At 39.9% G+C, this 13,595-nt stretch overlaps 1 protein-coding gene across 1 annotated transcript in view; it reads left to right on the forward strand.

Annotated features, from left to right (window-relative positions):
• Positions 1 to 13,595, forward strand: part of SGCE (sarcoglycan, epsilon) — a 28,530-nt gene that overhangs the window by 12,924 nt on the left and 2,011 nt on the right. Inside the window, exons 5-11 of the mRNA XM_009895368.1 lie at positions 449 to 521; positions 1,377 to 1,575; positions 2,605 to 2,767; positions 9,394 to 9,605; positions 10,364 to 10,390; positions 11,106 to 11,294; positions 12,917 to 12,960. Coding sequence (XP_009893670.1) covers positions 449 to 521; positions 1,377 to 1,575; positions 2,605 to 2,767; positions 9,394 to 9,605; positions 10,364 to 10,390; positions 11,106 to 11,294; positions 12,917 to 12,960 — 907 coding nt within the window. The remainder of the gene's footprint in view (positions 1 to 448; positions 522 to 1,376; positions 1,576 to 2,604; positions 2,768 to 9,393; positions 9,606 to 10,363; positions 10,391 to 11,105; positions 11,295 to 12,916; positions 12,961 to 13,595) is intronic.

Genomic DNA, 13,595 nt, shown 5'->3' on the forward strand with positions numbered 1-13,595 from the left:
GATTCCCGAGGAGCTATTAATGAATGTAGATCTTACAGTATTGGTGGAGGGTGGAAGGGGAAATGGAGAATCCAGTCTTTGCTTATGGTTGTTCTTAAATCAAAGATAGCAGAAAAGAAAGAATACACATGTATGGCAGAATACTTTTATCTGGACCAAAATATATTATATTCACATATATTCTTTGGATAATTGTATTTGGCTATGGACTGGTCAAGATCGTTTCAGTGTCCTGACTTGAAGGTAGTACTGCATGAAATAAATTGATCTTACCTTTCAAATTTTACATTAATGAATGAATGTTCATACATTTCAAAATAAAGATGCAAAGCATTTAAACAGTGTTAAGTATTTCTAAATTATCAATTTAATTTTCATTGATGTTTAATTTACCCGATTTTCATATTTACATTGTTTTGCCATCGCATCTTTTTTTTTTTTGCCCTAGATCACTGCATACAACAGACGTACCTTTGAGACAGCAAGACATAATTTGATCATTAATATAATGTCAGCGGAAGGTATGTACAGAAAATAGCTTGTTGCATTTTGAACTGAATAAGCAAAAACATCTTATGAGTTCCTATTCTTTTAAGATTAAAAAAATAATGTAAAATAGTTGTCTGGTGTTCAAGCCAAATGTGGGGGCACAAAGAGGAAGTAAGAGAGTTTTCTCTCTTTTTATTCAATTTGTAATTTTTATCTAAATTATTTCTGTCAGGTAAGGCTATTATTCCTTGTTCATTTTTAAAAAAAAAAGCATGTTTGCCTTTTTTATAATTAATTTCAATTTTTTTCCCTGTCTTTTCAAATGGCCCTTACATGAAGGATTTAAAAACTCTTTCTACATGTTGTTTAGTTTGTTTAATTCTGCATGTTCTTTATGCAGAGAACAGTCGTATAGGCAGATTCAGAAAACAACAGATTATGGCATATGTGGACATTTCAATTAAAAAATGTGAATAGTTTGTGTCCTTAAAATTAGTTCTCTTTATCGTATTTATAGATTTGTAGTCTGGAGTATTGCAGATTGGAATCCATTGTTACTGCAAATCAGTTTAGATCCCAAAATTAGCATGAATATAGTTTTATCTGTTTAGTGAAGATTTGCAAGCTGAGACTCTTTACCTCTAATGTGCTCCTTCGTCTCCCAGTTGCTTTATAAACAGCCAATGGTTTTCAGCTTAAGTAACAGTTAATATTGCTAACTATTTAATTAAATGTAATCACGTTAGGCTCAAAATGAGCTTATTCAAATACAAGATTTTTGGAAAGGTGCATCAATCTTGAAGTGGTATTATGTTAATCCTTACTGTAATTTCTTTGTAACGGAGCCTTTGTTTAAGGCAAAACTCTTCCTTTTTCATCACAACTAGATTTTCCTTTACCGTATCAAGCGGAGTTCTTCATAAGGAATATGAATGTAGAAGAAATGTTAGCAAGTGAAGTTCTTGGCGACTTTCTTGGAGCCGTGAAAAATGTATGGCAGCCAGAACGCTTGAATGCTATAAACATTACTTCAGCCCTCGACAGGGGAGGGAGAGTTCCACTTCCTATCAATGACATGAAAGAGGGGTAAGCACATTTGTCAGTCTGATGTTTTTGCTTTACTTTTTTTTTTTTTTTACTTAAAAGCTTCATATTTTTTCAGATTTTCTAGAAACTTTGCCATTTTATATTTTGGAAATCCAGATTGGTATTAGATATGAAAAGTTTACTGATATTCCTAACCCCTGTTATACCATGGGTTTGTCACATTAGATACCGTTTCAACGGGCAACAATACCTATATATATATTTTACAATCCACACTTCGCGCAAGCAGCTACATTTCAAACATTTAGTCAGTTAATGTATTATACCAAACTGCAACCATGACCTAATTTATGTTTCAGGATCCACCGATACATTATTACCTGGCCCAGCAGACTCTATTTTCCAGCAGCATTCCACATATTTAAATATGAAAATGAATGATGCAGTTTGTACAGTAGCTCTTCTTTTGTGTACTGTAATGCTGAATGAAGTATTACGTTTACATTCAGCTTTCACTATTTGGCAGATTTTGTCGGCAGTGCAGAGCTACAGTATGTCATCTTTTAGGAGAAGCTGGGGGCTTTGGCAGTTTCATATTAGTATTAGGTTTAGAAAGGACTAGCCCTTACAAATTTGATTTGAAAACATGAGGAGAACTTCTTTAAAAATACTATGCTGAAGATTTCCTTAAAGATTTTCTTAAGATAAAATTACACTCTTTTAATGCGATTTTCAAAACTAGTACAGATTTACTTACGTGAGGAACTTACACTTGGAGCTCTGTGTCTTCATAGAAGTTGACAACTCTAATGATGAGCAAACATTTACATTGTGCAGCAAAACAGAATAAGTTGTAATAAGTAGCTAAAAAAATCCTTTTGATTTCAGTCTGTTATTCATACACTTAGGTAAAGTATACTATCAAGAAAAATAATAAAAGTAATTTTGGTCTTTAAAGCACAGCTGAATGTCTCTGTGAACAATAGTAATGTTTGGAAGAGTATGTCATTGTCCTTTGGGGGTTAGTGAGAGGTATCCTGACAGTCTGTCACTCATCTCTTTCTGCAGCGTATATGTTATGGTTGGTGCAGATGTTCCATTCTCTTCCTGCTTACGAGAAGTGGAAAACCCACAAAATCAGCTGAGGTGCAGTCAAGAAATGGAGCCTGTAATAACCTGTGATAAAAAATTCCGTACTCAATTCCATATTGACTGGTGTAAAATCTCTCTGGTGAGTTATTTTATTATTGCATAAAAATGATGTTTGTAGAAGTACAGTATTTTATGCCAGACGTGATTTGGGTAAGAGTTTTGCCAGCCTGGCAAGACAGCTCTGCCAAATTTCACTTTATCATGACTGATGGACATTGTTTTCCATCTAACAGGCACTCTTAAGATTGTGAAAGGATTTTGCTATGTGGGCTGAACTCTGTTAGAGTTGAGCACCAGTGAAACCACCATATTCATTTTCAGTAGCAGTGATTTATAAAAATGGCCAGAGAACTGTAAAGCTTATAGAGGTAAAAGTAGTGAGAGAATTATTTAGGTAGGTGTAGTTCGTTAATTCAGTGTGTTAATACCGCTAGTTACACTTGCTTTCCTAAAATGTGCATGCGTATATATACTTTTTTCTCAAACAATGAGTCTACAGCACTGACAAGTTAAACAGTATTTATGTGCTGTTAAAAAATCTTTCTGAAAATTGTCTAAAACATTTAAAAGCGAAATAGAAAAAGAAGTGTTGAATAATGAAATAAAAATAAATGGGAACGTTCTTCTCAGTCGAATACAAGAAAAATGATGAGCAAACACTAGACTATTTGCCATGGAAAGAGTCTTAATTCCCAAAGAGGATTTTTAAGGTTATTTTTGTTTAGTTCTGGTAAGGAAAATCAAGAAATGATACAGTATTCAATGAGAACATTGCAGATAAATTTGAGCAAAGATGGTGAAGGTACGTAAACTGAGATGATTATTGAGCTACTTCAGACGTTACCCAAGAGGAGATATGAAAGGCTTTTGTATAATGTAAAGAATGTATTGAGTATGAGAAAAGGTGTTCATACACAAAATCAATTAGATAACTTCCAACCCTTTCTTTCTATTTGTTATAAATTAGGAAAACTGTTAGAATGCTGGAAAATACTTGTTTTCAAAAGAATGTCCAGATTATTTACTATTTATTTGCTTTCTGCAGATGTTATTTCTTTTTGTTAAGGCTTTTTGATACTGTCTCATAAGCAAGCTCAGGAACAGGGCCTAGATGAAGCTAGGACCTAGTGGAGAGCTGGTTGGATAGCCATAATCATAGCAGAATTATTAATAATCCCTTGCCATTCTTCATTAATAATCTGGATGGTGGAATGTGCTCAGCTTGTTGCCCTGAGACATGCCGGCTACACTGCAGCACACTTGAAGTCTTATGGAGATGAGCCAGAGGCTCCTGAGATAATAGGAGCCAACAGGGAAACACCAGTGAAATAATTGAAAGGAGTTTAGGGGTGTTCCTCTAAGAAGGTGACACGGCCAACAGCCCAGCTGAAGTGCCTCTACACCAATGCACACAGCATAGGCAACAAACAGGAGGAGCTGGAAGCCACCGTGCTGCTAGAAAGCTACAACCTAGTTGCCGTTACTGAAACTTGGAGGGATGAATTCCATGACTGGAGTCCCGGCTGTTGATGGCTACAGGCTGTTCAGAAGGGACAGGAGGGGTGGAGGGGTTGCCCTCTATATCAAGAAATGGATAGACTGTGAAGAGCTGTCTCTGAAGAATAGCCACAAGCAGGTTGAAAGCTTACGGGTAAGAATTAGAGACCAAGGCAACAAAGGGAACCTTGTGGTTGATGTCTACTACGGGCCTCCTGATCAAGGGGAGCCTATTGATGAAGCCTTCTTACTCCAGCTACAGCAGACATCGCGCTCACGGGCTCTCATCCTGCTGGGGGACCTCAGCCACCCCAACATCTGCTGGAAAGGTAGCATGGTGAGCTGTAGGCAATCCAGGAGACTTCTGGAGTGCATTGAAGATAACTTCTTAAGCCAGGTAATAGACAGCCCCACCAGAGGAGATGGATACTGGACTTGATAGTCATCAATGCAAGTGAGCCAATCGGTGGCATCAAGATTGGAAGAAACTTGGACTGCAGTGATCATGCACTGATGGAGTTTGCAGTCCTGAGGGATGTGGGTCAGGCAAGGAGTAAAGTCTGGACCCTGAATTTTAGGAAAGGAAATTTCCAGCTCTGCAAGGAGTTAGTCAATAGGACCTCCTGAAAGCCGCCTTTGGGGACAAGAGAGTAGAACAGAGCTGGTAGATCTTTAAGGATGCTTTCCATAAAGCTCAAGAGGTCTTGATCACCAGGTGTAAGAAATCAGGAAACGAAGACAAGAGACCAGGATGTCTGAGTCAAGACCTGCTGGTCAAACTGAAGGGCAAGAAGGAAGTGCACAGGCAGTGGAAGCAGGGACAGGTATTCTGGGAAAAGTACAGGGATGCTGCCTGGTTGTGTAGGGATGGGGTCAGGAAGGCCAAGGCTTAGATGGAGCTGAACTTGGCAAGGGACATGAAAAATAATAAGAAGGGCTTCTACAGGTATGTCAGCTGGAAAAGGAAGGTCAAAGAAAGTGTACCTGCCACCTCCAATGAGCAAGACTGGCAAACCGGTAACATGGACGAGAAGGCTGAGGTACTTAACAACTTTTTTTGCCTCAGTCTTCACTGGCAGTCTGTCTCTCCACACCTCTTGACTGGATGGACTGCAAGGCAGGGAATGGGTAAGAAAAGTCCCTCCCACTGTAAGACCAGGTTCGTGACCACCTGAGAAACCTGAACATACATAAGTCTATGGGACCTGACGAGGTGCATCCCACAGACCTGAGGGAATTGCCTGGTGTAGTTGCCAAGCCACTCTCCGTGATGTTTGAAAAGTCACGGCAGTCAGGTCAAGTCCCCAGGGACTGGAAAAAGGGAAACTTTGCACCCATTTTTAAAAAGAATATAAAGGGGGACCCTGGGAACTACTAACCTGTCAGACTCATGTGCCTGGGAGGATCATGGAAGAGATCCTTCTAGAAGCTCTCCTAACGCACATGGAGGACAGCGAGGTGATTTGAGACAGCCAGAATGGCTTCACCAAGGGCAAGTCATACCTTACCAACCTAGTGGCCTTCTATGATGGAGTGACTATATCAGCAGACAAGGGGAGAGCTACGGGTGTTGCCTATCTGGACTTCTGTAAGGTCCTCCACAACATCCTTGTCGCTCAATTTGAGAGATGCGGATTTGATGGGTGGACTGTTCGGTGGGTGAGGAATTGGTTGGATGGTCGCATCCAGAGAGTAGCGGTCAATGGCTTAATGTCCAGATGGAGATTGGTTGCAAGTGGTGTCCCTCAGGGGTCTGTATTGGGAGCAGTACTGTTCAATAACCTCATTGATGACATAGACAGTAGCATCAAGTGCACCCTCAGCAAGTTTACAGACAACACCAAGCTGAGTGGTGTGGTTGACATGCCTGAGGGACAAGATGCCATCCAGAGGGACCTGGACAAGCTCAAGACATGGGCCTGTGTGAACCTCATAAGGTTCAACAGGGCCAAGTGCAGGGTCCTGCACCTGGGTCTGGGCAACCCCTCGTATCAATACAGGCTGGGGGATGAAGGGATTGAGAGCAGCCCTGCCAAGAAGGACTTTGGCGTACTGGTGGATGAAAAGCTGGACATGAGCGGACAATGTCAGCCCAGAAGGCCAACCAACAGAAGAAGCATGGCCAGCAGGTTGAGGGAGGTGGTTCTACCCCTCTACTCTGCTCTGGTGAGACCCCACCTGGAGTTACTGTGTCCAGCTTTGGAGCCCTCAGTACAGGAAAGACATGGACCTGTTGGAGTGGGTCCAGAGGAGGGCCACAAAAATGATCAGAGGGATGGAACACCTCTCCTACAAGGACAGGCTGAGAGAGTTGGGGTTATTCAGCCTGGAGAAGAGAAGGCTCCAGGGAGACCTTACTGCAGCTTTCCAGTACTTAAAGGGGGCTTAGAAGAAAGATGGAGATAAACTTTTTAGCAGGGCCTGTTGCGATAGGGCAAGGGGTGATGGTTTTAAATTAAAAGAGGTTAGATTCAGGCTAGATATAAGGAAGAAATTTTTCACAGTGTGTGATGAAACACTGGAACAGGTTGCCCAGAGAGGTGGTAGATGCCCCATCCCTGAAAACATTCAAGGTCAGGTTGGATGGGGCCCTAAGCAGCCTGATCTCTAGTTGAAGATATGCTTGCTCATTGCAGGGGGTTTGGACTAGATGACCTTTAAAGGTCCTTTCCAACTATTCTATAATTCTATTAAATTAAATTTGGAGGCCCCATGAAACTGAAAGGATCTGCAGGTGCACTGAAGAACAGGCAGAATTCAGAAAGGTCTTATGAAATTGGAGAAACAGCCACAGAAAACAGGTGAATTTCAACAGGAGCAGCAGAGGAGTAGTGCACTAATCAAGAATAATCAACAGTACCCATGCAGAATGAAGAACAGCTGGTTATGAGTACTTTTCCAGAAAAAAACGGCTGATAGTAACAGTGGTTCATAAACTAATCATGAAGCAGTGTCGTCGTTCTGTTTTGAGAAAAGCAGAGATTGTGTACCAAGAACAGGCTCTCAAAGAGAAGCGTAATTTTCTACATCAGCCTATAACCCAACCTTCTTGAACTTGGCACTTGCTTTGGCAGCATGCCATGATAACGGAATTTAAGTGGTCTTAGGGGGCTTTACTGTTGCCAACAGCATTGCTGCTGCCTGCTGTAACCCAGTGGATCAAAGGGAGACCGGAGCCATGCTTCCCTCTGTCTGATCACAGCCAGCTTTTCACAAGGTGAGCCAAGGGGCAGGAAGTCCCCCAAGATCCATGGACTGGGAGGGCGTCAAGCTCCATTTCCCATAACCACGACAGAGACCAGCAAGTGAAAATACAACCGTCACGTCTTCTTCCTCCCACTTTCTATGAGATGATGTTGGTGGTTGGCACCTAAGTCAAAGAGTAGATTTAAGCATGTGGTTCCCAAATACTGTAAAGAGGGGCAACTTAATACATGTTTCCTCTTAACGCTGCTTTCTGATAGCTTGTTCTCACACTGTATATAGGCTTCTCTCAGCCACATCAGTAGCTGCACACATCTTTTTTGTGCATCCACTTAGGGCTTGAGATGCAGCCAAGCAGCCAGGAGAGGGTCCAGCAAAGGGCTACAAAGATGATTAGGGGACTGGAGCATCTTTCTTATGAGGAAGGGCTGAGGGACTTGGGTCTTTTTAGTCTAGAGAAAAGAAAATACTTAAAGGGAGGGTGCCAGGTAGATGCGAACAGTCTTTTTTCAGTGGTGCCCAGTGATAGAACAAGAGGTAACAGGCACAAACTTGAACATAGGAAGTTCCATCTAAACATGAGGAGGGACTTCTTTACTTTGAGGGCAGTGGAGCACTGGAAAGGCTGCCCAGAGAGGTTGTGGAGTCTCCCATGCTGGAGACGTTCAAAACCCGCCTCGACACCATCCTGTGCAACCTGTTGTAGGTGACCCTGCTCTGGCAGGGGGGTTGGACTAGATGACCTCCAGAGGTCCCTTCCAACCCTGACCATTCTGTGATTCATAACATAAAATATACTGCAGAATTTATTGAGTGAAGAATGCCTAAATTAATTTTTGTCAAACTGCCTTAAAAAAGTATATGCATGTATGCATATACTCACCATACTCAAAGTATGCATGCATACTCAAAGTATGCATGCTCACCATAATATTATTTGTAGAGTTCCGTGAAAACCTGTACATCCATTGCATAAGTTTTAATACAGCATTTTGACTTAAAGTATAAGTTATAAAGAAATGGCCATCAGTTGCAGGATTTCTCAATGAGCAGTCAGGCAAAAGGTCAAGCATGTAGGCAAATGTAATTTATTTTCATTAATGATCTGGAGGCACTTTTAAAACTAACCCTGATAAAATTTAACGGTAATATCTAACTGAAGATAACAAGAAAATGGAGGCAGAAAATTGAAAAGTCATGTGGCAAAGGCAGTCAGTTGAATGCAGTAGGAAATTCAGTAGCAAAAAAAGGTTGCATTTCTTGGAACGTTACACACAGACATAAAAAAATAAATAAAAAATTACTTCTGACCAGGAAAACAGCCTTCTGGAGGTTAGTTGAATTAGGAAGTAGAAAAGCCTTGGAACTCTGGCTCTGATCGACTAAAGGCACATCTCGTGTCGGGGTGCTTCCTGCGTCGGGTGGGGGGCAATGGAGCTGCTCAGTCCTCAGCAGCTCAGTTCACGCTTCTTGCTTTTCTGAGCGCTGGATGCGAAGCTCAATAGGCAGAAGGAGGAAGAAAGTCTATAGGTACTCCACTCTTCATCTCTACCACCTTCATACAAGAGAGGGCAGTGTTGTTATTTAGGAAGACTGGAAGGAAATGGATTAATTCATTCAAAAGAAATCAGTATCAAATAATTAGTTTGCATAAAAATGTTTACAGCATTTTTACTCAAATACTATTTGTGTGAGTTATCCCTAAAATTAATCTGTAAAAAAGGTAATATCTCTGGTAGACACAAAATAAAGTAATAATGTGATACAAAGTAATAAAGTGATATTACTTACCACATTGGTGAGAAGCTTTCAAAGAAATGTAAAGTTTTATTGGTTAAAAAAATAGCGAGTGGATGAAATTGCACAGAATTTGTCAAAGGTGTGATATGGATTCTTTTATATGTTATGGCTGGATAAATACTGCCTGGTTTTACACTCTGTTACTTTGTTGTATAATTGTCTTTTTTTTTTTCTTCTTTTTTTTTTTTTTTTTCTGGGTATCAGGTTGACAATACAAAACAAGTTTCCACCTTTCAGGAAGTCATTCGTGGAGAGGGGATATTGCCCGATGGTGGAGAGTACAAGCCACCTTCTGATACACTGAAAAGCAGAGACTATTACTCGGATTTCCTAATTACTCTGGCAGTGCCCTCGGCAATAGCACTGGTGCTTTTTCTAATACTTGCCTATATCATGTGCTGCCGACGGGAAGGAGTGTGAGTACTTTAACAGACTAATAAGTAATTGTAGATTTTTCTAAGATTTTAATGCACAGAAGAATATTTGTTGGAGGAATCCCATTCAGTTCATTAAAAACATTTAAAACAGGCCAAAAGATATCTGCTTGAAATATTGAACTATATCTAATCTAAGCACATACGGTAATTTCCAAGAGAGTTGATATAGGGCCTTTAATTGTTCTAGTTGAAAGGATTAAAAATCTCAATATATGCACAAAACTCCACAAGATCTCCACATATGCACAACTCTCCAAAATGCCCCGAACAAATAAATTACTAATAAAGGATCATTGATTCAGGATAATATTAAGTAATTTCTAAAATGCTAACTTTTATAAAATAAATCTGGTTGAGGATATGAACTGAATTTAGACATACTATAAAAGAAAAACACATAAAAGGAAAGCAGCAAGTAACGTAATTTCTGCCATTTCTTACACAAACTACAATTTCATTCTGTCACGGAATTTATTTTAGCCAGAAGCTTGTTCTTTAACTTGCCTTTTCATTTCTCTGTGTGTGTGCGTCTGTGTGTGTGTCTGTCATCGTATCACATCTCTATACGTGCGTTCATCAAAGCCTCATCACAAACCCAGTTGCAAATGCTGCCAAGTTGCGTTTAGCAATAACCTTGTCAGCATTTCTACATCATGTACTATTTTCATCATCAGATAGATTTAATGTTCCAACTATCAATGCTATTATTTAATTCATAAATTTTGTTTTGTTTTTAGGGAAAAGAGAAACATGCAAACACCAGAGTAAGTGTCTTCTTTCCTGTTATTTTTCTTTTACCATTTAATTTTCATTCTCAGTAGCTTGTCATGCTTCATTCATGTGTGTCATAATCTTCTTTCATTCTCTCTAATCCATGGTTTAATTCATAAATGTGAAAGCTGCTTTTAAATCAGAGTCTTGGCAAGGATAGAAAACCAGAATAAAAAGGGTTTGAAATTAATGACTGTCAATTCAAAATAAAATAGTGCTGTTAGAGTAAATATGTTAATCTGTAATTTATACTCCTGGTTATTGGACTTCCCAGCCTATATCTTAAAGGCAGTGGACAGGGGAACAAATATCCTGGAAGGTCTCCAGTGCCTATACTATGGAGTGTTTTAAAATTTATCTATGAGTTTTTTATGCATCTACCGCAAGAATCAGGAGTTAACCAAAACTTTTATTTTAACTGCAGCAAATAAATGGAACGTTAGCAGCAAATTGCAGAGTCTTGGATCCTATGAAAAGTACTTATCCAGACAGCAAAATCTAATGGAATAATTACTGCCTTAAAAATTAAATAAATCAAATATTTACTAAACTAACTATGTAAAGGTTTACTGTAATTGCAGCACTATAGAGTCTGTAGCGTGCATCGAAGTCCTTGTACTTTTAAGAAAAATAATAATTGTGAAAGTCTATCCATTTTGATAGAGCATTTAAAATATGTATTTACTATTTTATTTCCTTTTGGCATAGCATCCAGTTGGTGCACCACAGTGCTATACAGAAATCAACCAAAGAGCTTCGTGACATGTCTAAAAACAGAGAGATAGCATGGCCGCTTTCTACGCTTCCTGTGTTTCACCCGGTTACTGGTGAGATTGTACCAGCCCTTCACACGGACACCTACGATAATACCAGTATGCCACTGATGCAAACGCAACAGTAAGTATTTACATTTTATTTTATTTTTTGATAGTCGTAATGTTACACGATTTAACTATGGATTCCAGTGCTTCTCATCTGACACGTGTTTATTATGGAGGTATCAGTAATGGCTCTGTAGTTCAAGATCGCTCTGACGTTTGCATTTCGAGCAGAAAGAAAGGCTTTCTGTTTATAAAATCAAAATGCTGGATTTCAGCCTGAAGCCTTGGCAAGAAGCTTTGCATGGAACAGTTACATTTCTGCATATTTTGGGGCAAAACTACTTGTGACAGAGGAATCAATTAAAACACTTCTATTTTAGACACCCTACCTCTTAGCCCATGTCTTTGGAGTTCTCACATAAAACTACCGCCAGGTTGGTAGTTCCATACCGGAAAATCCAGACTTTGTAAGTATTTGCTGGTGTACCTGTCACACGTGGTTTATGTTTGAAATGTTAACATTGAACAGAAGAGCATATTCCATTACACAGACAGTAAACACAGACTTGCCAATGAAGATATTCAGAGGTCTCAGCTGTTTCCATCGCTGGCAGCTTCCCTCCAAGGCAGAAACCAGAAGAATATTCATTTCTGTTCCTTAAAGTTCACTTATCAGTAACTTAATGAAACTATTGAGCCAGACCCACCTGGTGCTTTGCACGTGTTCTAATTCAGACAAGTCGGTTGTGCTGTAGAAAAAAGCTATTTCTAGAAAGGTTTGGTTGAGGTATCTGGGGTTGAGCAGATCCGAGGCGCGGTGGGTGGTCTCCGAAGCGGCTGGCATCGGTCTTTCGGTGCCGTGCTGTGACACTGGCTGCAGTCGGTAGCTCCTCGGCAGGCAGGCCTGCACGGCCCCAGTGATACTAGTCCAGTGCCAGCCCTAACTTGGCCCTGATTTACACGTTCGCCCTGAATTCTCTACACGTTGTAGATACGTCCTAGAAGAGTGTTTTCTTCTCTCTGTCCCAAAGCTAAATTCTCCAGAAAGTACGGCTGTATAAATTATTCCTTGTATAACTGCTGCAAAGTGTTCTATCCTGTATTTTACAGTTTATTCAGAATAACAATTTTTTATGACTGTACCAAAGGCTTTCTTACACTGTACGTAAAAGTTTTTATCTGCTTCACCTACATTCCAACCCCTAATTCTTTACTGTAAAAACAATGTTAATATCTGGTAGCTGTTAGAATGGACACTTAAGCAGGACACAAAAATATAACTTTGCCTTGGTAAGTGAACTGGTCCGATGCATGAAGCTAGCTGACCATTCACTCATTCCACAGTCAATAATTAAGTTGCAAAGACTGTCAGCTTTTCTCTGTTCATCACTTATGGAGAGCACACTTTGCATAACGTCAGAAACCTGCAGCGACTCTTGTTAGCTCTGGCGTTTCACCAAGTCTGAGCCTTTGAACCTCGGTGACGAGTGAAGTAATAGGAACTACCCCTTAACACTGATTTTCTTTATTTCATTGACTGAGCTAACCTTTTGACAACTGTATTTGCATAGTGAAAATGGATTATTGCTTCATAAGCAAAAAAAAAAAAAAAAAGGAAGTTTAAATACTAAACTTTCATGCATAGTATATTTCAGACTTTGTATGGAAGCATTAAAGATACTAAATTGTTTTTTGTAGGAACCTGCCGCATCAGACTCGGATTCCACAGCAGCAGAGTGGAGGTCAGTACTGAGAAAATATTGTAACTATTAAGTGACCAGTGCAGAGGAATCACTAGTCAAAACACATACAGTCTATGGACAGTGGAAACTATTTTCAAATGTAGTAAAGTAGATTTTTTAGTAGTAGTAAATTTTTTTTTGATACAGCGGTGAAAATTTTGGGATGGGATTGATTGAGCAGGTTGGAGAAATGTTAATGTTGGGACTCGGCATGAGACACTGGAATCTGGTACAGCAAAGTTGGAAACCTCCTCATGGAAATAATTTTCGATTACAACATGAAGCCACTGCCAGATTCCCAAATACGGTTACACTGTCCAGATTCCTGAAAACTTGATAGGAAATCAAAATTTCTGGTTCCCACCAATACTAGTTAAGCTCTGAAGAAGGAGGTCTTTATTGCTGTTACTAAACATAAAGACTTGATATTGGGGCATCTGTGGCGAGGGACATATCCACGCTGCAGGTTTCCCATGTCTTAGTCGTCACTTTTGTATCATTTTCACAAATCCTGATGTACCAACTGAGGTCGTGAATGATCCCATCGGAGTATCAACTAAGGCTGATTGTTCTCTCTGGGTAGCGTATCAGGTCAGAGAAAAAGCTACAGCTGTAGCCATGTGAAAGGGGATAAG

Source organism: Charadrius vociferus, unplaced genomic scaffold (assembly GCF_000708025.1).
Source record: "Charadrius vociferus isolate BGI_N301 unplaced genomic scaffold, ASM70802v2 scaffold31, whole genome shotgun sequence".
Classification (NCBI taxonomy): domain Eukaryota; kingdom Metazoa; phylum Chordata; class Aves; order Charadriiformes; family Charadriidae; genus Charadrius; species Charadrius vociferus.